Source organism: Telopea speciosissima, chromosome 6, assembly GCF_018873765.1.
Source record: "Telopea speciosissima isolate NSW1024214 ecotype Mountain lineage chromosome 6, Tspe_v1, whole genome shotgun sequence".
NCBI lineage: Eukaryota > Viridiplantae > Streptophyta > Magnoliopsida > Proteales > Proteaceae > Telopea > Telopea speciosissima.
Window position 1 is genome coordinate 64,707,885 of NC_057921.1, and position 24,502 is coordinate 64,732,386.

General features: G+C 38.1%; 2 protein-coding genes across 2 annotated transcripts; both read left to right on the forward strand.

Annotated features, from left to right (window-relative positions):
* Positions 1–6,780: 6,780 nt before the first annotated feature.
* LOC122666311 (exosome complex component RRP41 homolog) lies at positions 6,781–15,289 on the forward strand. Its single transcript, XM_043862510.1, has 13 exons — positions 6,781–6,825; positions 6,876–6,942; positions 7,120–7,166; positions 7,344–7,404; positions 8,067–8,105; positions 8,191–8,258; positions 9,796–9,874; positions 9,954–9,990; positions 10,993–11,109; positions 11,203–11,288; positions 13,237–13,326; positions 14,665–14,794; positions 14,978–15,289. Exons 2-12 carry the CDS (start codon positions 6,889–6,891, stop codon positions 14,710–14,712), a joined length of 726 nt encoding a protein of 241 aa, XP_043718445.1. The 5' UTR covers positions 6,781–6,825; positions 6,876–6,888; the 3' UTR covers positions 14,713–14,794; positions 14,978–15,289.
* A 3,622-nt stretch (positions 15,290–18,911) lies between these two features.
* LOC122664094 lies at positions 18,912–24,264 on the forward strand. The gene is made up of 3 exons (XM_043859782.1): positions 18,912–19,166; positions 20,862–22,493; positions 23,584–24,264. Coding segments are annotated over exons 1-3 (2,040 nt in total). The 5' UTR covers positions 18,912–19,165; the 3' UTR covers positions 23,991–24,264.
* Positions 24,265–24,502: the final 238 nt, after the last annotated feature.

The following is a 24,502-nucleotide window of genomic DNA, read 5'->3' on the forward strand; positions in this document are numbered from 1 at the left end:
GGAGAGGAAACGGAAAACTGGAAGGATGATCCCACAAGCTCTACCTTCGGCCTTCACTTTGTTCATTCAGGACTCATGAGCACAAAAGAAGCTCAGAGACAGATTAACTCCAATTTGCATGGAGGTTGAAATTGCAAGGCTGTTGAAGATTGAGGATCACCTATGAAGCGGCTCCAACATTGCAAGAGATAGATACGATGAAGATGTAAAGAGAAAGAAGTGAAGAATTGAAGAGTTACAGAAGAAGTAGTATGGACTAAGTAGAAAGTGAGTCTAAGGCTTTAAGGCACTAAGGATAAACCATCAACGTAGAATCTTAAACCATTAAAACTTTAAACCTAATAAACTATTAGAGTTTTAAGTTAACTTTTTAAGACGGATATTCAATTAAATCCATCTGTTTAATGGGTAGATCCGAATCTAAATCGAACCGAATTATAAAGACATTTTTAGATTAAGGATTTAACCATATTAAATTCGGTTCAGATGGTCGGTTCAGACTATTTGATTAGGATCCAGGTTCCATACTTGGTTCCAGGTTACTCATTGAGACCCTTAGTGTCTGGTAGTGTAACCCATGCGGTTCAAACACAAAATGGGACGAAATGACGTCCAATGAAAAGTATAAATCCTGCCTATATTGATGCCTTAACTTGTGTTCCTATTGGCCCACACTTTGACACATGTGCTACACTTCTTTCCAGAGAGAGAACATGTTCCTTTTTCATGAATAATGTTGTTTTGAATTTTGATGTGCAAGTGATATTGATATGATATGATGACCTAATACAGTCAATGCGTATGAGTATTGGTGACGATTGACACCAGCACCGATAAGTGCCACCGTACCCTACTCCGGTAGCACATAAAACATATTCCTATACTTTTATAAAAAACATATTTCCCTATTCGTTATCATATGACGATTCACGACACGTTAGCCACCGCCTCACATTATTTTGGAAGTCCCCACATGGTCAAAGGGACCAATCACAAGGCGAGTAAAGGATCACTAACAGATCTTTATCACCTCCAGTTTGCTGATCGGCTCAGTTCCCCAATTTCTCTAACAAAGGGGGGCTGAAATGACCTCTTTATCCATGCCCAAACACCCTACCTGGATGGGATCCACCATCCCCCTATTAGAGGAACTGGGGAACTGGGCCGATCAGCAAACTGGAGGTGATAATTTTCCATCACTAACACCGACAGACGTTTTCCGTGTCGTTCAATGCCTTGTGGTGACAAGTGACAACTGTCTATGTTTATTGCCAATTAGTTGACATAAATTAGATTTCTTTATTGGCTTAATGATTCCCACGATGCCGGCTTAAAACAGAATTTGCACGGCCCCCCACCTCCCATTTGGAAAATGTCTTAAATACCCTCTATTGGACATGTTTTTCTTTTTTACCCCCCTCTTCCGCCCGGAACTGCACACCTCACATGAGTGTCGTAAAGGAGTCCGGTACACGTTTACGTACGAAAACCATCCTTGGGACCCCACACAACATCAGAAATTCAGAATCGATTAGACCTCCTACTATCATAATTACATCCCTTTAATTGTTGAAGGTCCGAAATGCCCTTCACATAGAAACACAATGATGACAATTGATGAAGGAGGGATTCCTCCATCCAAACCCAATGATGGCCATAGATTGAAGGAAAATTTCCTTTATCGTGGATTAAGAAAACTTTTTTGATCCACTTGTCTCAACTCAAAAGAAAAGGGAATATTCAGAAAAGAATATCAAAGATCAAATTAAGATCCCACTTTTCTATTTTTCTTCTTCTTGTGGTCCCATTAATGAAAAAAAAAACCTTTAAAAAAATTTATCAGACTTTTTATTTATCATTTATAATTAGATCATTAACAGAAAACGAACTTTAAAATCCAAGACCTTTCCCTTTCAATTTCACTTCTAATGCTCTCAGCTGTGTCTGATTCATAATATCATAATAGAATGAAATTGGAACCAGCTGGATTTGATTCACATACCAATTTCTCGTTTTAGAACATTTACAAGGTTCACCTACAAATCTATCATCATAATTATTTCTCTTCATTTATTGGAGGATCGAAATGTTTTTCTAGGTTTTCAAATACAATCCAATGATAATTATATGCGAAGAAAGAATTCCTTCACTATGGCTTAAAGAAAACTCGATATAATATCAACTACTAATTAAAAATAAATAAAATCTATCTCATTCGAATCACACAATTTTTTATCGAGATATCATACATCATAATAAAGGAGATATTCATAAAAAAGGAAGATCAAAATCATATAAGATCCCACTTTATTGGTGAGGAATTAAAGAATTTTTTCTTTTCCTTGGCTAATCCCATCAAAAAAATAAACAAATTGTAAAAAAAAAATTAAGGTGAAAGGTTTTGTGCATAATCCTGCATGATGCACTATCGTGCACAAAACGTTGGATGAGGACAAAAGTTCCCTTCAAATACCAAACCTCCCTATTTGATGAATTGATTTGATGATTGTGCACAAAATCTACTCCAAAAAAAAAGAGAGTAAGTTTATCAAAATATTAGATCTTTTATATAGAATTGTCTTTAACACATTTTTATATTTGTCACTTCTAAAAAACTAAAAGAAATTTAAAATCCTAGACCTTCTTCTCTCCGTTTCACTTTTATTGTTGGAATTTGTGACTAATGAAAGTGGAAGATGACTCAGACGATACCTCGTCAGATGATTGTATAAAAGATGCCTGGTTACTGTTATGCCAAAAATCCTTGAGCCAACTCGGTGTGGCCAGACAGGGAATAAGACACCCTGTAATGTTATGGCAGCTTAGAGTTTTACTCGTGCCCCGGTATTCCGAGGACTTCTCAAAGATAACATACCAAATGAACTTGACAATGGACTGGAATTGCACTTCGAATTACTTGTTGTGAACGATCTATAATGCAAATCATAAGGGCGCATAAAGCAAAAATACAAGAAAACCTTAAGTTCATGCCATCATGGAAGGAAAAGAAGATAGTAACGGAAAGTAAAGATAAGTAAAATGCAGGTTTTAGTATGTGATTGATTGATGCCACTTTCTTGCTTCTCCTGCTTATTTATACGGTAAAGATAAAGGAACGGTTCCCTTAATCATCGGCCACAATTTCGCCATGTTCACACATCTTCCCAGTCCTAACTGCCAAGAACTGCCAGTGACCCTAATCGTTTGCTTCTTGGCTGATGACCCCGACCCTGATCGAAAAATGCCATTGTACCTCGATCAATCCGCTTGGTCGAGATGTTCCGAGGCCGAGTGCCTCCGCTTGGCCATGAAGGAGTGGAGCGAAATCTAGGTGTAAACAGTTACATAAAAGAATGAAAAAGGAATGAAAAATTCCAATAAATTTTCCCATTTCAGGAGAAAGAACGCTAACCAGTGCTGTGTGTGGACGTGTATCTACGCTCAGACACAGCCTGATGCAAAAAGACTATCACACCCTCTTGGAAAGGAGGAAAGGTCCAAAGGTACGAGTTTTTTTGCGTTAGGCTGTGTTTGGGCGCAAATACACGCCCACACACAGCATTAGTTAGCGTTCCTGTTCTTCTTCCCATTTCTTAATAAAAGAGGCAATTAAACCATTTCAAGCGCCAATTGATCCCCGACTCCCTGCTTTTTGACCCTAATTGCCTCTTAAGTATCGGCGGGTCAGCGGTAGGGTGGTCTGGTCTGGTTTTTATACTCAATGAAACTTGGAGAGTGCGCATCACTATTTACATTCACAATGATCATCACAAAAAGAGGGTTAACAAGTTCAACATATGTCTAATAGGATGTCTAAGCTGCCATTTTTATAAGGAAGGTAACTCACCTTTACTTCATTAACTATTTCTTCTACATATATCACTGGTGAGACAGATCCTTTGGATTGGGCTAGTCCATGGATGATGATAGCTAGTCCTTCATCCATGCTGTTTGATTGAACCTTCCCTCTTCTTCCTTCTGCAACCAAAAATGATGAATCTATTGGAAACAATTTCACCTCACTTAAGTTTGGGAGTCTTCATAGTATCGATACACAAGGCTGTGTTTGGTATGCATTCTAGGTCGATTTTGCATTCTTAGGTGATAAAAACAACTGCTTTTATCATCTGAGAATATAAAATCAACCTAGAATGCATTACAAGAAAGCATACCAAACACTGCCTTAAGGTGAACTAGCATAGGAATAGTGATTTTGGTTTTCCGTAGAAACCTCCATTTTAGATCATTGTGAATTCGAGATATGAAGAAGCCTTCATGTACGTCAAACATTAGACTTGACAGTGAATTTCCTCGAGCTAACTGGGGTCCTAAGGCTTTGTTAGGTTGAAAGTAAAATTTAATAACTAAATATGAAATGATTTGGAGTTGATAATAAAATCATGTGAAATAATGATTCCAAAATTTTCGTTTTTAGGTTTAGATTTTTCATTTCCCTCCGCATTAATTAATTTTCCTTCCACCCAAATAGAGTCATATAGTAATTGAGCATTTTCTTAGTTAACCTCTATCCATCCTGTCAAAAGTCTTTAATAGGGCTGCAAGTTTGGCCCTGTCGGCCCGAACCCCCTGAGCCCGAACAGGGCTTGGGCTAAGATTTCTGGCCCTGAGGGCGGGTTAGGGCAAGAAATTCCTGGCCCTGAGTCAGGGTCGGGTCGGGTCGGGTCAGGGTTGAGACCTCGGGCTCAGCCCGACCCTGATTTTGGCCCTAAAAAAAATTCTTTATTTATTAAAAAATAGAAGTTACTATTCATATAAATAAGTGCCTAGCATTCTTGGAAGGTTGTGGTCCATAAAAGCCAATTGCTACCCAGTGGTCTTGGGTTCAAGCCTCTTCTTTCACATCTTTCCTACATTTGTTATTTTAATTTGCTTATTGCAGGGCTAGGGTCAGGGTCAAGGTCAGGGCCAATAGGTTTAGTCCGACCCAATCAGGACCCGACCCTATTGCGGCCCTAGTCTTTAACATATTCACTTTCAAAGCTAGTAAAGCCCCTTTCTTTCCCTTTCCTTTTCCTCATTGGGTGGATCAGGTTTCAGTAATAGGTATCAGTATTGGTCTTGGCAGATACCAATAGGAATGATTTTTTTTTTTTCATTTTTACCCCTATCCGTACTAATCCACCAAAACAGGATCGGTCAAGAATCAATATTGATTTCCATCGATACTGATATGAATCGATACCGATTTCCACCGATACCAATACGAATCGACCGATCCAATACCGATTTCTCGAACCATGGTGTGGACTGGAGAAACTGTTGGGCATTACTTTTTTTTTTTTTTGTCTAAGATATGTCTTTTTGCCACAAAGGTTGCTTGATTAGGAGAGATCAATTGATCCAAGAGAAGGTTCATTTTGGAAGCAATATGCTTGAAGATAATTTTATATGCCACCGTACATAGGCTTCTGGTCTGTGATCAGATGAAGAAGTAACTTTTTGGCCCTTAGGGATGAAAATCAAATTAGTTCAGTTCAGCTCTTTGAGCAAATTTCATGTGAGAAATGAGAACCATCGCACCAAGTTTTGGGCTGTGAATCCATTCGGCCAGGAGCTTTATGGGCCCAGATTTGAAAGAATAACTATCTAATTGCATCCTCACATTGGGGTTGGAGTAGACCCTTTGCTTGGTATTCATGAGAAGGACACTATTGAGATGTTGGGAATTATAGAAATATATTCCCTCTTCGGTTCTCTGTGACCTTAAAATATGCTTTCTCTTAATGCCTTAAGGTTTTAGGTTAAATCCCCAAGTGGTATTTTATAAGTTATCCTATATTATTTAATAATTAATTTATAAGAGATCCAGAATTTGGGCCCAATTATAAATCCATTCTAGTTGGTATTTCCCCTCCTCACTAGAGTGGACCTTTTATCTCCTGAGGTTCACTGACCGGTACGGTCATGCGGTTCCTCTCATAGGGGGGTTGAAGTGACAATTCCACCCCCTGACCTAACACACTGCTCAGGTGGGACCCACATACCTTTTATGAGAGGTACTAGGGAACCGTACCGGGCAGGGGAACCGCAGGTGATAAAAATTCCACTAGAGTTCACATGGAAAAATCGTGTGTTATTGCCTCTTTGAGTTTATTATAATTTTCGGGGTTCAATCTCCAAAGTTATTCTTCATGATTATAAAGTTCCACGAGCTTCTTCTCCTCAAGATATTGGGATCAACTTTGGAAAAGTTGGGAGTTAACTACACAATCATGTGAAGTAATGACTACAAAAAAATTTATTGGGCAAGAGAACACTATTTGGTCGTCTAGCATGTGCACTAACATGGGGGTCAATAAGAGCGCCTGCATGGGCATTTAATTGATGACCGGTAATTTTGTGCGTTCCTGTGTCTAGGTGTAGAAACCACACAACCAATTAGCTTTATTTTTTCTCAAATTTATTTTATTATTAATTTGGTTTTAATTCTTTACCCTTTATTTCTCAAAGAATTAGGGGCTAGAATTGCATAAATTATATCACTAGGTGTTTTATCAAGTCTCTCATAGATTAAAAATTCCCATTGATTGGTGCTTGGGCCTGTGGGCCGGCCCATTGTTCTGTTTTTTTTTTTTTGTGTTTTTGGATCAAGCGCACACGCCAGCCCAAAAGGGTTAACCAATGTTCTTTATTCTTCGTCTTCCAGCTCTCCCCGACTCCCCACAGGTTACTGCGGTCTGCGGTGAAGCGCTTCGCAACGGTCGACGAGTCTCTTCATACTCTGCTAACCTAAAGTGTCACTTCTCCCATTCCCTTTCTTCCTCTTTCGTTGCCATAGTTCCTTCTCCTTGTCGTGAGGCCTTAGCGCGTTATTTGTTTCACACTCACGCAGTCGCTAGCTCGCTCGCATATTTTCTAATACAGAAGATGGAGTACGTAAGTCCCGAAGGGCTTCGCTTAGATGGCCGGCGCCCCATGGAAGTAAGTATCAAGTTCTACATCTGTCTGTGTTTGTATTTATGTGTGTGGCAAACAATGATCTCTCTCTCTATTTTCACCTTTTTTTTTTTTTTGAAGCTATTTTGTCTCTTCTACTTCCTTCCTCCTCTGCTCTATTACTTCTCGTATACAAATACTTAATCTTATATTGAATTTCAGATGAGGCAGATCCGTGCAGAGATTGGCGCCGTCTCCAATGCTGATGGGTATGCTTATCCTATTTCTTTCTTACTTGTGATTTAGATACTTGTTTGATTCCTTCTTATTCAGTTGTTGAGTCTCTCTTATCTATTCAATCTTTGATATTTTTTTTTAATGGTTTAAAAACTTGTACATTTACGAATATAAGTAATTTCGGGCTCATATGTGCACTTTAATTGCAGCTCTGCTGTTTTCGAGATGGGAAACACTAAGGTCATTGCGGCAGTATATGGCCCTAGAGAGGTAGAACTCTTCAGCCACCCCCCCCTCCCGCCAAAAAAAAAAGAAGAAAAAAAGGCCCCGAACCCCCACATTAATGCACGCTTGTATATGTTTTCGAGAGTTCGAATATTATTCCTTTGTCCATGACTCCATGTACACGTGTGTGTCTGTGGCTTGAATGTCTATTAACACACAGATACGCGAAGAGTTTATATGAGCTTCACTAAAATATAGAGACGTAAATGGTTGGTTTCAGTGGTGTTAAGTTGGTGATTGGTTGAGGGAGTCTCTGGTAGTCATCATGGTGACATGAAGTGATTTGACAAAGTTCTAAGAGTTTCAGTATTTGTTGAGTTTTTCGTAATCTGTAGTGAATTAGTTTTATGCCCTTGATTACTGTGTACATAGGGATAAATTCTGCAATGTGACAATGTTTGTATCTTCATAATGAGATTTTTAGAGATATGTTTGATGCACTTTTACTCTATTCCTTGTTTTCTTTAGCATTAATGAGATTTTTAAGCCTGAACAATTATCCATTCTGTGGATAATGTTAATTCCACTACTTTTTCTTTATCAGTATATAAGGTTTTGACTTAAAATTTTTCTCCAAGGAAATGATGTTGCTTGTAGTAGAAGTACTATGAAATTAGAACTCATGAAACATTCATTCTTTTCTATAGGTCCAGAATAGAAGCCAACAACTTAGTGACCAGGCTCTCGTAAGACACCTTCATTTATCTCTGTCTTTTGTCTTCAGGTACTTATGCTGTAACTTTCTCACTGACTACGTATTACTCTGTACAGGTGCGCTGTGAGTATAGCATGGCTAATTTTAGTACTGGAGATCGTATGCGGAAACCAAAGGGTGACAGGTTATCCTCTTTTCAGCTACTTCTACAATTGTTTGTGATTGGGGTCTTAGATAGGTTTTCTTGCTCCCTGTATGAAGAATTCGACTTGTATGCTTTTAAACATGTTCTAATGTACTTAATTCATAAAACTCAAATGTACACATATAACTGAAAATTTCAGTTTCTGGTTAGAGCAACAAAACTGAAATTTACTTGTATGCTTTTCACCTATTTGTTGGTTTTGTTTTTGTCAGTGGGATATGTTTCATATAGAGCTCAATAAGTTGATATTTAATTCGCCCCCCCTTTAATTATTCTGTCTTAGAAGATGGAAAAATACTCCTTAGCTTGTAAGTTACACTGATAAAATAGATATCCTGCAGAATTTTCAACAAGATTGCTACCCATGGAGCATTGCATTTCCAAGGCTCAAAGAAATACCTTATGTATGTTGATTATCAATATGGATTCACATAAACTGTGTTATATTGATATGGGTTCAGGTATCGGAAACTGACATTAGCTCAAGATGTCAGACTCGGCAAACCCCCCAAAGTAGGATTCTAGGATTTGGGGTGGAAATATGGATTAGTTCACTTTTTGATTATTAGAAAACTAAAATTTAATTTATACCAGATAGATAATTTATATGTGTTAATGATTTTTTTTAGATCAAAATACTTACATGTGTTTGTGAACTTAAGGTCTTAAGCTCTATGTCTTATCTGGTTATCTCTAGATGGGGAAAAGGCTGGGTACGCTGCTAGGGTGTCCAGCATATTTCTTCCTCTCTCCTTCTCCTTTGGAAAAGATCCCCTTGCCCTCTTGTGTCCAGCCCTGTGATTGGTGTATGCCAATAGCTTACCGAAAGCTGGCAGCATGCCCAACCCTCTTCCCTCTAGATATTGCATTTTGGTATATGTTATTTCTGCATTCTAAATTTATTCTTCAAGTAAATTTATTTCTTATTTACTTCTTGCTCTCTCATTTTCTTAGAAAATTTTGGTATATGTGACTGGTGTATGCCACTAGTTAGTTTTGTTTTTCAAGACCTACACCACATCAATTGGTATTATGGTGCTTCTTATCTCACATGGTCCAAATTCAAAGAAAAACTTTAGTTGCCATTCTCATCGTCAGAAATGATTAAAGAGAATTCTGTTGGTTGGAATAAAGCTCCAAAATTTGATGAATAGTTTATAGACTGGATGCGTCCAGCCTTTCTAACTAGATTCCAACAAGAAGACATGGAATTGGAAAGAAGTTTGTGTGACAGAAGTTCTTGATGGGAAGAAGCGAGGGCTTTCCCCCTCATTCTTCACAAGACCAGTTCTCATTTAAGGTAGTCGTTAGAAGGACTTAGGATATCTTTTTTACTCTTTGCCCCAAAATGGCTGTTTATAAATGGAGTATGTTAAAGTTCTGTCCTTATATCTGCCATCCAATGTGAATCAGTAGTTGATTTTGGAATAATGCTATTTCCTACATTACCAAATGATGGAGTATGTTAAGTTCTTCGTGTTAGTTCTGTCGTTCTTATATTCTGTTATACGTGCAGGCGATCCACGGAGATATCTCTTGTTATTCGCCAAACCATGGAAGCATGCATATTGACACACTTAATGCCTCGTTCTCAGGTTCTTTCACCAACTTTTGGTTTACTCCATTTGCGCTTTACGATTTATTTTTAAAGCGTTTTTTTAATGGATTTTGCAGATTGATATATTTGTTCAAGTTATTCAAGCTGATGGAGGTATGCACAAATTATTTTCTGGGAAAAAGAAAAAATGTCTTGGTGGTGATCATTTTGTTGGCCTGCTTCCCTTCCCTAAGTCTTTGTTTGGCCAGGAGTATGCAGGGACATTTTCTTTTCTATGTCTGTTATGCTTCATAGGGGTAATGCAGATAATATATTAGTTTACTTACTTGTGAAGGTTTTTGTTGTTTGGTTGGACAGAACACTGACCATCCATTTATAGTTATTAATCATAAAAGGTTGAGTACCCCCCCCCTCCCAAAAAAAAAGAAAAAGAAAAAGAAAAAAGGCAGAATGTTACATTTTCTTTTTACAAAACATTCCATGAATTCATCCACATAGGGCAGACAGAATTTAACAAAAAAATAACGGCACCACATACACAACTGTATCAATGTGGTACATTGTAGTATACTAGATCTTTGTTATGTTTGTTGCAGCATTCTGCTTGGGGTGAAAAAACCGGGTAAATTTTGTCTGGAACATTTGATGTTTGTTGGATGTAATGTCTATGGTATAATTTTATGGTAGAAGAGGTTGGTAGTATACCAAACATTGGAAGGAGTGGATTCTCTAGATACTTTAATTTCTGACTCCTAGGTAGGGTTGTTCAAACTTCAAAACGGAAAAGAAAGGTCAGGAAAAGGAAAATGTAAAGGAAAGTGGTGCTTCTCAATGAAATGACGTGAACCGTAAATATTGAAATACTAGGAAACAATGTGAAGGTGCAGCAGTACCTATATAACCATAAGAGTCACTCATTAGGTAATCAATACTGTCTTCAATCTTGCAGGTGTTGCTGCTTCTCCTATATGTTATTTCCTTACCATTCCTTTTAGTAATTTCTTCAACATCTCTTTGGATTTCAAAACAACTTCTTTATTAATTTTTAAAGTTCAGGTAAAGCATGGCAAGATGGATTTTGTTTTAAACGTATTTCCTTGTGTTTGAGACTTCATATTGTGAATCAAAATGTTACAGTAACCATTTTGTTTGCAGGAACAAGATCCGCATGCATCAATGCTGCAACTTTGGCCCTTGCAGATGCTGGGATTCCAATGCGAGACATTGTTACTTCCTGTGCTGCTGGATATCTCAATAGCACTCCTTTGCTTGGTAAACCTATGAAATCTTCATGGTCTACCTTGTCTAAATGGTTCTTAGACTTGTTTAAAGGTCTTATTGTTGTTTGATGTACCATATGGGCAGATCTAAACTATGTGGAAGATAGTGCTGGAGGTCCAGATGTCACTGTAGGAATTCTAACAAAGCTGGATAAAGTGACTCTTCTACAGGTCCTTTTCTGATTCTTCATTCTTTGGTTGATTTTTTGTTATTCTTTTTGTGATTTGCTAGTATTTGTTACACTCTGTAAGAGTCTAGGTTTTTTTTTTTTTGCTTTGTTATACTTTTCATTTTATTTTTAACATTTCCAGTCCTCCTGCCACAGCAGATTGCAGTCACCAATAACTGGAAAGCATATGGTTCTGCTTTCTGTTTTCTTTCCTTCTGTCAGAGGAGCACTAGTTTGAGAAAATTCAGGCTATTTCCTCATAAATCTGGAATTGGATTTAGGATTAGAGGTATACTCCTGTCCTGTCACAGAGAGAAAAAGCTGTCTACCCTTGCTGTATGCTCTGCACACATGGAGACATTTCTGATAAGTCCTACTGTAGCCAAATGCTGCCAATGTCTCTAGGCAGTTTCCTGTGGCTGGCTAGAACTAACTAAAACTGAAGGAACATGAAGAAAATGATGCTTCTGTTCGTGTTATGGTAAAAATTTATGCAAGGTAGGCTCAAGGGAATTGTTAAGATTTATGTACAACAGATTGTCCTCAAGCACCCCTCTATTTCAGTTGAGTCATCTATTAGAAGGGAGAGAGACTGAGGATATTTCCAACAGAACAAGACAGGTATGTGACCAGCTGTACCCTGTGGAGTAGAACACCTAGTTCTCTCTAATTTCTCTATGTGATGGCCTGGTAGTAGTGTTGGTGGTTTCCCAGTGTGCTGCGTGGGTTAGTATGTATAGCTTTCTTTCTCCCTTTTCACTCCCTACCCTTTTGAAAAACTTTAAGCTTTATTAATAAATTTATTCAAAACAAAGTTATTAGGTGGACACTGGACAGTTGAGCCAAAAACCGTTCCCAGTATACTGTCTACCTTGCCTACATAGGCATTGCCTGACACCCTGGCCTGTAGGCTGCCTGATTCCAACTTCCAGGCCATTAGAGTCAAGGGGCAATCTCCCAGGTGCAGAAAGATTGACTGGGTACGTTGTCTAGCTCACATAGATATTTTCACTAAACTGATCTACCAATTATCCAAGTTTGCATACATATAACTTCAAGTAACATTGAGCAAGCCAAATGCCTTTGTTCATGGATATCCCAAACCATCTAATTTGGTCCTTTTTTTTGGATGGAGAGAAAGAATAACCAACTACAGGATAAAATTAACTCCCCCCTCTTGTCCCCACCTCATGCTTGAGGATTCTATACTCAACTCATTCCAAGCCTTTAACCAAAAATGGGGAAATCTTGCTTGGAGATTTCTATGCAGGAAGGAAATATGAAGTTCTGGAGCAAACAATGGAAATAATTCCACTAGAAGTCTAGAACAATGACTGCCTTAGAAACAGCATCCTCATAAATTGTAATTTATTATTATTATTTTATATATATAAAGAAAGGTATCATCATATTATTTGAAATGGTAGAGAAATGAGTATCAGCTCAGGGAAATGCAAAGTGTCAATTTTTCAAATGGTTTGGGTCAAGCTAAATCTGGACAGTGTTTGATATAATGACCTGATTGTGATGGGCTTATGGATGGAGGACTACTGTAATGCTGTAGAAGTTTAATACCTGCTTGCATTATGACCATTTTCTTCCATATTCTTACCACATGATTGTTGATATTTAGAAAAACATAACTGTTTTTAATTTTATGATTCAATTCATGTGACCTTATTTCCATTCAGTAATAACACTTTTGTTATTCTTGTTCTCTAATGGTGAACTGCTGTCATGCATGCAATACTCACAATTTGGTAACTGAGATTTTTGCTTCTTTGCATTTGGTGCTCTCTCTTTCTAGTGGTTTGCATGGGAGTGTGAGGGTGTGTGTGTTTTTGGGGGGGGGGGGGGGGTGTGTGCTTGTGAAGCTTTAAAATTTTGCATTATCTGGGCTAGTTTCTTCTTTACCAGATGATAATGATGGGTGAGTTGATCTGTTGCAGATGGATGCAAAGATACCAATGGATATCTTCGAAAATGTCATGCAACTTGCAATAGAAGGTTGCAAGGCTATAGCAAACTACATTCGAGAGGTAATGCAATGTCATCTTGGTTTCCTGTCCAGTGGTTTTCAGTAAGAGAAGGGGTCTCAAGGGACTGTTATCGCTTTCTTTTTTTTGGGTAATAAGGGACTGTTATCACTTAGTTTAGGATATGTATGATGGAGTGTGGGTTTTAATACAGAGTTGGTTTATACTATGGTTCATCATTGAACTTGTAGTAGATGTGTATGAGTTTTAGGCCTAAACAAGGTCGTATGATTTATGTTGCTTCGATAATATTGTTTTTTGTCAAGATTACAGAGGGTAAAATTCCAAGTTGGAATCATTAGGGATGATTTAAAATCAAACCTTTCAAGATAGTTCAGACTACGCAGAGTTTATGAGGTAAATTATGAAACACGGAGATTGATGACCAAGATAGCCTAAGAGATCTTTTCTATATCCTGGTCTAGTTTAGCATTAATTGAGGAAGATGTTGCCTTTAGCACTATAGAAGGGTAAATGAAATCGAGAGGCGTTTGTGGAGTTTGTTGCTATTGATGCATGTGAGGGCGGACCTCGGCGCAATAGTAAGGTTGCTCCATTGCAACCTTGTGGTCGCAGGTTCAAGTTGGGGAAACAGCCTCTCCGCGAAGTGGGGGTAAGGCTGCGTACATTATGACCCTCCCCAGAACCCACAGTGGCGGGAGCCTAGTGCACTGGATACACCCTGCTATTGATGCATGCCTGGAGGGAGATTTTAGAAGAAAGCTATAAGACCAACAGTGCATTATGGAGGAAAATTTTTAGCAATGGAGAGTCTATAAAAAATGACAATAGCTGAGAGTATGATGTTGAAAAGAATGCATGATGAGTCTTGAAAGGGTAGAATAACAAGTGAATGCATCAGCAGAAACTGACAGATGGTGCCAATAGGTGAAAATGAGTGAAAATTGACTATAGATGATTTGGTGGTGTTATGAAGACCAGTGGCTGTACTGCACCAGTGAGGATTGATATCATGCAAGTTGAAAGCTCTAGAAGGACACAGGGAGAGCCAATAATGACTTGGGGTTGAAGGAATGATAAAATACATGAGTGTTTATGATTTAGGAAATATGTTCTAAGTTGAGTGAAACAATAGAGCAGTGCTTGTGTAACTGACTCCAAAGCAGTTGCGGATTAAGCTTTTGTTGAGTTGAGTAGGGTGGTTGAGTTCATCTACCTTATTTGTGCTTTTACTGTTATGAGCCAATCTTGATAGTACTTTCTCATCCTCCCTATTCACTCACTACTGCATTATTCAATGTCAAGAGAAATGACGGGCCTTCCAAGATTTTCTGAAGGAAACCTATTTATCATTATTGAGCCTGTTGGTTTGATTGACAGGTGCTGCTGGAGAATACAAAGGAATTGGAGTATCGGCGGGGCATATAATTTTTTTAAGGTATGGAGCTTAAATTCCTATGTTGCAGGTTATGCTCCAACAACTTACCTCAACACTTACAAGAGGTGCAACCACTGTTTTAAAAAATGGAATTGGATTTGGCGAATCGGCCGAGCCCGATTCCTGCCGTTCTAGAGCAGCCGATCCACTCTGGATTTCTAGGGTTCAGACAGAATCTTCTGGCCGATCCGGAACGGAATCAGCTGTGAACCCGATTCAGATACCCATTCCTTGTTTTAAAATGCTGGGTGTAATTCACCAACCGAGTCTTAATTTTTGAATTTTTTTTCTTGTTTTGCACGTCACCTATGGACTTTGAAGCGGCCAACTGTAAGAGAATGCACTCTGGTTCTTTTTGGTGTGAAATTGGAGCCCTCAACTGTAGGGAGGTTGCACTCTTATTTTCTAAAGAGTAGAGAGCTTGATCAAAGAAAAGTTAGTGGAGTCACGAAGGAAATCCTCTTTGTTGTTTTTGCCTCTTTATTATTTATGTTGATAAAGGGAAAAAATATGTCATTGTTCTACCAGAAAGATTTATTACATATTACAATGTGTATTTGTTTTTTTAATAGCCTGTCTGAATTTTAATAATGGATAGGTGGATGAGCATCATTCCATTGTTCTGTTCAGAAGCTTCATATATCTTCACTGATGTGGGCTGTTCCTGATTCAAATGGTTTGCCTTTCTTTCAGCATTTTTCAGCTGCTTTCGCTGTGTTCTGTAGAAAGCGTATTTCCGTAAATGTACAGCCAGACATAGTCGCATTTCATTCTGTATTTTGAAAGTATCAATCAGCCTTGAATACGAATTCCTGGCTTTTATGATTACTGGATGAGTGCATTCTTCCTTGCGTTGGAAGAACTTATAAAACTGTAACTGGTTGGTAGTCGAAGAAGAAATTATTTATTATTTTATTGGCAAAAGGTCTTTTAGACCGGCGGGTACCAAATTTTGCTACATGAAAGGGTTATAATGTTATATGGTATTTTTAGGTGTATGGATATTTAGGAAACGGTTTGGATTGGTCACATGTCAAATTTAAAACTCTGGTTCAATCGTATATTCTTTCAAGACGGTCCAATCTATTATGTGATGATATTTGTGCTAGTATGAAGATACCCTTTAGACCAACTAGATTGGAAGAAAATTTTCACTTGTTTGGTTGGCTTTTGTCATGAGATAGGATATAATTTTGTACGAAAAAAATAAAATATTCCCTTTATTGTAAAATTCCAAATTTACTTTTCATTTCCCATAAATTTACAAATGTGTGCGATCATGTGAACAAAGAAATAGGATGCTCTCTGTCGTACAGCCAGCCACCTCAAATTGCTTTGTCTCTATATAATTTCAGATGTTTTCGATTGATTTCCTATGAGGGTGAATTTTGGATCCAAAGCCCTTAGTTCACAATAGTTTGAGGTACACAACTATTTACCAATGGGGGGATCACACACCGTACTAGGTCTTTCATGTTACCTTGTCCACGACATTGTATTTTCACTATATTCTATAGACCAAATTGGACCACCTCTACAGGCTCTCTACTATTCAAAGAAGGATAAAATAGTCATGTTTACACTCTTGAGTGTTACACTTAGCAAATTCAAATTCTTATGAATGGGGTACTTTTCAAATTCAAATTCTTATGAATAAGGGTTCTTTTAGCAAGCGGCATAGGGGAGCGCATCAATCAAGAGAGGCTTCAACGACTTGGCAACAAGGGATCGAAGGAGAGAGAGAGAGAAGAGAGAGAGAGAGAGAGAGAGAGAGTCTTCTTAATCCTTATTTCGGTTAATCTACGTGTAACCATTCTTGATTACAAAGAGTTTCACCGTCTACATGACATACAACAGACAGTAACATAACATGAGATTTATATAAACTTATTGACATCTCGATTATCCAAAATATTTGTCCCTCTTAAAATTGAATCAAAACGATGTTATGTTGATTTATTGATGTTAACTCTATGTAACCATCGTTTGGTACTTTGGTTGCCTTGAGCATGACTCTCAAGATAATTAGGCAAAATGCATTTAAAACTTTGAATATTCAAAAGTTTCATTATGTAAAGCAAAGTTGGTACTTCTTGATACGGTTATTTCATGCCAAGAAAGTGAAGAAACCCTAAACTACTGTCAGGGGGCATCCAACGGTTGAGCTATGCCGCATACATCTTGATGCATGTCTAGGGATATGTACGATACAATCCAACGACTGACAGCACCCTGGGTGTGCTGGGCTCCCTGGAGACGAGCTAAAATCGCTTAATTTTGATATCCAAGGGTAAATTCCAAAGTTATTAAAATTGGTTCCCGGTTCCGGATTTTGAGACGCTGGTCCAACGAAAAATTATCTCGTTGGCTTCGTGGGAACTGGTCCAACCGTCCACTTGGCTTCGTGGAATGACAATTGACCACGCTTAAGCTTGACGGAGAGAAGTTGCTTCAAACTTGTTGCGAGTTTGGCAATCCAATCAAACGACTCCAATAAGTATAAGAGAGAATCGTACACGTGACAACTCGAAAAATCGGTTTCTCTGCGAGATATCGCATTTCACAATAAATGACAAGAAAACTACGAGAAAAAAGCTGGGGAAAATCTAAAAAAAAAGCAAAACCCTAAACTGCGAGATGTTGAGATATCGCGATATTTGTTTCATTTCTAGACTGAAAATTCGTTCGCGATAAATAAAATCTATTTTTGCAGAATCTGCGATTTCCGGTATCTCTCCATCGAGAAGATGTCTCTCTCTCTCTTGTGAGTTTGCAACTCTTTTTTTTTCTCTCCTCATTTATCGATTTTTTTATTGTTGTTTGTGCTTTTTCTCTTCAGTCTTGACTCCTGACTCTTTAGTGGTATAATGTCTGTTGAAGCTTTTCTTCCTGAGTTCCTCATCTCCTTGGGGTTCTATATCAGGATTTTAGGAGTTGGGGTTTTGAGATACTTGTACTGAGATTGCTTGATGAATTTGGTTTTTATTGTGTTATATTGTTTGAGAATTGTGGATCTGCTGGGTTCGGTTTTCTGACTTGAACTTAAGTTTTGGAGCGCAAAAATGGGGAAAAAAATGAGACCTTTCTGGGCTGAACTTAAAGCAGAAGAATTTATGCCTGAAAGGGTGGTCATTGGTCAGATTCAAGTTTATCATTTGATGATTCATGTTTAGCGGGATATGTGGAAGATGGGGAGTTGGTGTCATGGTTATGGATTACACTAGTGGTCTCCTTTAGACTGTTAAAAAAACTCAGACATGGGCTTCACTAGAAGTAGCAGTTTCCCCTCATTTGGCATATAGGGTACATTGCCTGTTGGCTGTTGTTGATGTGATGTGCTTTAGTGATCTCAAGAAGGGATGATTATGGTAGTTGTTTAGGGATGTGGTGTAGTCACATGGCAAATAAACAAGAACTATTTAATTCAAGATAAAAACTTATTTATCTGATGTTTACATGGAGGAATACTGAGAAATCAAGTTCAAAAAATTGAAAGACTGGAAAAATAAATTGTTTTAGTTTTATCATGGTAGGAATAGTTTGTCCATGGAGGCAGCATGAGTAAGAACAAGGTTTCAGGTCAGGACCGTACCATAAGGAGAAATTTCTTCCTAGAGTTGGAATGCTGGGTAGGATTTTGTGCACTAGTGCTACACACTGTGTTCTAATTATCTTCTGATTGCAAAGGAGTCCTAAATTCCACTATGAGGAGTTTTGGATGGCACCTATCTGTTTTAATCATAAAGTTGTTGGCTTCTTCTATTCCTATTCTCAATCTAGGTATCAGATTTCAGGTTGGATTCCTTATGTGAAATGAGACCATTTCAGTATTTCATAGGAGAACTTCTAGCGTTGTAACATTAATGTTTGCATTGTGGGGTCATTCATTGAGGAAGGAGCTTTGAGTGATGTTTATATATAGCATCAGTAAGATGTATAACTGTGAATAGCATCATTTTCTATACATTTGTTGGTTTTCAATTATACTTGTTTCCTCCATAAATCTAAGCTTCTTTATTTTTTATTTTTTCACCTGAGGTTTATAAGAAAAGTTTGAATGAGGTATAAAAAGTTCAGTGATCTTTTTATCCTCTCAGACTACAGATGTGGCGTCACAATGTCGCTTGAAGAAGAATCTATTGGGCATCTTTTACTGCACCACTGACTCTTGTGGTGGATTTAACATTCATGTGATTTATTTGTTCTCTTCAGGTCTGTTATTGTTTGTGTAACTGTATTATGGGAGCTGTAAATTTGCTCTATTGTCAGCTGCAAGTTATCTATATTGAGTTTTCAAACAAATTGTTATTTCTAATATTCTAATCCTCTTTATTCTTGAATCCTTTCCGCAGAGATGGTCGATTCATTAGGTGGTTCATGTTTTGAACGATTTCTTCTGCTTTTTTGGTCACAAATTGGAGGAAGATATTTTTCTACATCATCAGTAAGTTCAATTTCGATATTTGGTTATACATTATGCAACACCATACTGCAGTTCCTTGGCACTTAGAAAAGCCCGACTCATCTGCTTAACAATCAGAACAATTTTTTTGAGTAACAATAAAACTTGGATACCTAACTGTCTAAAAGAGCTACCCAGTGCAGGAGGCTCCCACTACTGCAGGGTATGGGAGGGGAAAATGTACGCAGCCTTACCCCTTGCTTTATAGGGGAGGCTGTTTTCAAGTTTTGAACCCGCAACCAACAGGTTGCAATAGCGCAACTTAACCGTTGTGTCAAGGCTCGCCCACTTTTTGGATACCTAACTGTCTAATCTATAAAATTCTTTGCAGTTCTCTACTTGCTAGTAGAGTTGCCATGGGTTGTGTTGTGTCAGGTTTATGTCGTGTAGAGACATCTAAGCAAGTATGCCTCAAACTAGACACTAACTGTTAATAAAAGGTGGAAGCACCGAGGATAAACATGGCATGCGTAACTTGTTCAATGAATGTGCTGTTTTTGGGTTCATATGAATATGACACAACAGTGAACAACCCCAGTATGATCTGTTTCTGATTGAAAAGCTAAGATTTTGTTAATATTTTATAGTAAGATGAATTGATCTCCTGACCTCATTTACTGTAAGATTATATTAAGATGAACTGAACTCCATTACTATATGCCACTGTTAAAATTTTAAATGGGTCAAAGGAGTTGGACACTGTACTTGCCCTTAACTGAAACACAACCTGTTTAATAAAACAGGTTGTGCATGCACAAGTGAATCAGACATGATTATGGCCTACCCAACCTGTGATTTCCTATCGTATTTGTGTTGGGAATTGCCACCCATTCTATTCTATCAATCATTGCCGATATTTCTACATAGCTTTCTTGATTTGGCCCATTTGATTTCAGGTTTTGGACTGCATACATTTGCTTTGGTTTCTTTGAATATGGATCAGTCACCGTCTTTGGTGGTGCTGACTGCTGAGGACTATGCTATTTTCTTCTTCTTTTTTTTTTCATAAGAGGATTGCCAGTAAATCCATGCATTTGAACTTTTAATCCAGTTGAAGGAAAAGAATATGTTACATAATCAAGCTGCAGATCATATTTAAGCTGTATTTGATTGTGCTTGGTGCGTTGGTCAAGTGCTCACTTGTTGAACGCTTGGTCATGGGTTCAAGTCCTGGAAACAGCCTCTCTGGAAACAGGGGTAAGGCTGCGTACATTTGACCCTCCCAGACCCTGCTAAACGCGGGAGCCTTGTGCACTGGGTACGGCCTTTTCTCTCGTCAAAATGCAATTTAAGTGTTTTTGTAAGAAATAAAAGTTCCATGTTTTAGCATCTTTAATCTGAGTCTGGATCCATTTGTGTATGGACCAGATGGAAAAATATCTTATACCATGAGTGATGAGTGGTTTAGTACCAATATTTGTTTGAAAAGGCCTTTGTCAAGTTAGCTGCTCCATACACCTTTGTAATATCTTGCTTTACTTAACACCCCCACCCCCCCATCCCAAAAAAATAAAAAGAAAAAAAGAAAAGGTGCTAGACTCCTTTCTAGTCCAATGTTTACCATAATCGATCCAGTCTTCTTAAATCCATTGGGTGTTATACAAAGTCAGATAATCAAAGAAAAAGGTTAAAGCTCCTAAATTACTACTGACTCATTATGTACTTCTGTCACGGCAGTGGTTCGAGAAAAAGATGTCTGTTGGGAATACTGTGAGAAGTTAGAAGGAAATAAGGTGAGATGTAGATTTTGTCAAAAAGTTCTGAATGGGGGTATTAGTAGATTGAAACATCATCTTTCTCGACTGCCTAGTAAAGGTGTTCATCCATGTAGCAAAGTAAGGGATGAAGTAACTGATAGGGTAAGGGGCATTATAGCACTAAAGGAGGAAGGGAAAGAAGCTGCTAGTGCTAAAAAGCAACGGCTTGCAGAAACTAAACCTCCTGTAAATATGCCTGCAAGTAAAACTCTCATTTCTATGGAAGCAATGACACCGATCACAAAAGTATTTCCTTCTGGCACACAGATGGCCCCATCACCTTCGTTTGACAGGGAAAATGCCGAGAGAAGTATTGCTTTGTTCTTTTTTGAGAATAAACTGGACTTCAGTGTTGCTCGTTCTTCTTCCTATCAATTGATGATGGAAGCAGTAGCAAACTGTGGTCATGGCTTTCGAGGCCCATCCTCAGAAACCCTGAAGACCACATGGTTAGAGAGAATGAAAACGGAAGTGAGCCAACAATCAAAAGAAATTGAGAAAGAGTGGGCCACCACTGGTTGTACGATCATTGCAGATACATGGACAGACAACAAATCAAGAGCTCTGATAAACTTCTTAGTGTCATCGCCGTCAGGAACCTTCTTCCACAAATCTGTAGATGCCTCCACCTATTTCAAGAACACAAAATGGCTTGCGGATTTATTTGATTCAGTCATTCAAGATTTTGGCCCGGAAAATGTTGTTCAAATAATCATGGATAATGCTCTGAACTATGTTGGTGTTGGGAGTCAAATCATGCAAAACTATAGCACCATTTTCTTGTCTCCTTGTGCTTCTCATTGTTTGAATTTGATCTTGGAAGACTTCTCTAAAATTGATTGGGTTAATCAATGTATCCTACAAGCACAAACTATTTCTAGGTTTGTATACAATCATACATGGGTGCTTGATCTAATGAAAAAATTCACTGGGGGGCAAGAAATTGTTCGGACCGGTATCACAAAGTCTGTGTCAAATTTTCTCTCCTTGCAGTCCATGTTGAAACAGAGGTCAAGACTGAAGCACATGTTCAATAGTCCAGATTATTCAACTAATCCTGCTTATGCTAATAAACCACAGAGCATATCATGTAGAGCCATCCTTGAGGATAATGACTTCTGGAGAGCAGTTGAAGAGTGTGTGGCTGTTTCTGAGCCTTTACTGAAAGTGTTGAGGGAGGTTTCTGGTGGAAAACCTGCTGTGGGGTCCATATATGAGTTTATGACCAAGGCCAAGGAATCTATTAGGACATATTATATTATGGATGAGAATAAATGCAAGACGTTTTTAGACATAGTGGATAGAAGGTGGCAAAACCAGCTCCATTCACCTCTACATGCAGCCGCAGCATTTCTGAATCCTAGTATTCAATACAATCCTGAAGTTAAATTTCTTGGCATGATAAAGAAAGAGTTCCTTGATGTTTTGGAGAAACTTCTACCAACACCCGAATTGAGGCATGATATGACTGGACAAATTTTTGCATTTAAAAAGGCACAAGGGTTGTTTGGTTGTAGCCTAGCAAGAGAGGCACGCAATACAATATCACCTGGTATGCATACACATTATTTCTCAATATTGATTCAAGATGAATCTTGTCATTTTGTTTCTCCAGCATCACTTTTCTTGATATGTATTATGTAATGCATGTGGTATGATTTTAACATACTACCAATTGAGTAATTTTTTTTTATTCTAGACCATTGGTCTGCTTGTCTGAAAAAGAAGAGGGTCCAATTACATTTGATGGATTCCGTTTCTGATGGGTGAGTTTGGATTTGTTGGTCCCCTAATAAGGTTCATCTGTTGAAAAGTCTATTTGATCAGCCAGGTAATGTGCAGTCGACCTCGAACCAGGGAAACCAGCGGGAGATCGATTGCAGCAGGATCAATAAAATAAAAGAACAAGCTAAATAACTGAAACTGAATTTTTTAATTGCTATTTTCTGTTTACATATGAAAGAAGAACATCAAAGGATAGGAAAGAGGAAGAAAGGGATATAGAAGGGGGAATAGGATCAGCTATCTCAGCCCATCATCCTCTCACCCACGGTATCTCACCGTTGCCGCATCTCACAGCTTCATCAATAGCTCTTTTCTCTTCAATCTCCGTCCCCTTCTGCTCAGCCGCATACATGTATTTATAATAAAGCAACCCAATCCTAATCTAAGTAAGAAACTAATTAATAAAACCTATAAAACAGAAACTAGACTCTAACTAGGATTCCCAATTAGGATTACAACTCAAATAAGAAACTAAACTAAATAAGTGTCTAATAATAAAAATAACACCAAAAATCAACTCCCCTAAGCCAGCAGTCCATATCAGCCCCAAAATTACTGTTCGTATGAACAGTGTCACGTGAACAGTAACTCCCCCCCCCCTTTTTCCTTTTTTTTCTTCTTCTTTGGTCTTCTTCAGGCTTCAATCTACATCACCGGGGAAGAGGGGTTAATGCTTTGTACATCAAAGTATGCTTTCAGCATAAACCTTAACTTACATTCATCATTTCCGAAAGCATGTCATGTTTGTAAACTGTCTTGATATTGAGTTTCTGGGGGTTTTTACATCTGTTTGTCTAATCTTTTAAATGTCTATTAATGTTATGAAAATTTGGATATGTTGTGAATACACCATGCAGGTCTCTGGTGGGAACAGTATGGTGATTCTGCCCCTGGACTGCAACGGGTTGCCGTTAGAATTCTCAGTCAAGTTTGCAGTGCTTCCACTTTTGAGAGAAATTGGAGCACATTTCAGCAGATCCACTCTGAGAAGCGCAATAGGCTTGATAAAGAGACTTTGAATGACCTTCTTTATATAAATTACAACCTCAAGCTAGCAAGCCGGATGAAAGGGAAGCCCATAGAGACTGACCCTATTCTAGTTGACGACATAGACATGACTTCAGACTGGGTAGAAGAGTCAGAAAACCCCAGTCCAACTCAGTGGCTTGATCGGTTTGGTTCTGCTTTGGATGGTGGTGACTTGAATACAAGACAATTTAGCAATGCCATGTTTGGTGCAAATGACCACATCTTTGGTTTGTGATTGTGCCAACTTTTATTGCCTAGTACTTAATTTGTGGGGTTTCATTCATAATTTTGTTTTAGTGTGCCTTAGTTTGGATCCTCCTTTAGCAGTTACAGTTCTTTATTTATGACATGTATATTAATGAAATATGTAATATTATCTTGTTAAGGAATCTGCCTTTTGCTTTCTAGTGAGAAACATCGCATGAACAGAATGTTGCTAAAATTATAGAAAATGAAAATTTTCTTTTGTGCCTTTTCTGATTGCACAAAGTTATAAATTATGCTTATGCATGGAATTCTTAACAAATTTCTGAAGCTTAAATTATGAAGGGACATTGGGACAATATTATAAAAGCTTCCAAATGCTGATGCAAGCACATCCATTCTGTGATCTTCCATTACATGGTACTCATTTTACATTTTTGAACTTTGACCATCTTTATTTGCCAGCAACCATATGATACCTTCCAATTATAGCTTCTTTTCTCTGCATGGGAGAGGACCTCCTTAATTAGGCAAAGGAAAATC

Excerpts from the sequence above, each read along its gene's own strand:
- LOC122664094 (XM_043859782.1), top strand. Across the intron at positions 22,494-23,583 it reads ACGCAATACAATATCACCTG|GTCTCTGGTGGGAACAGTAT; the intron begins GTATGCATACAC and ends TACACCATGCAG.
- LOC122666311 (XM_043862510.1), top strand. The coding sequence starts at position 6,889 with ATGGAGTACGTAAGTCCCGAAGGGCTTCGCTTAGATGGCCGGCGCCCC. Across the intron at positions 11,110-11,202 it reads CAATAGCACTCCTTTGCTTG|ATCTAAACTATGTGGAAGAT; the intron begins GTAAACCTATGA and ends CCATATGGGCAG. Across the intron at positions 13,327-14,664 it reads TAGCAAACTACATTCGAGAG|GTGCTGCTGGAGAATACAAA; the intron begins GTAATGCAATGT and ends TTTGATTGACAG.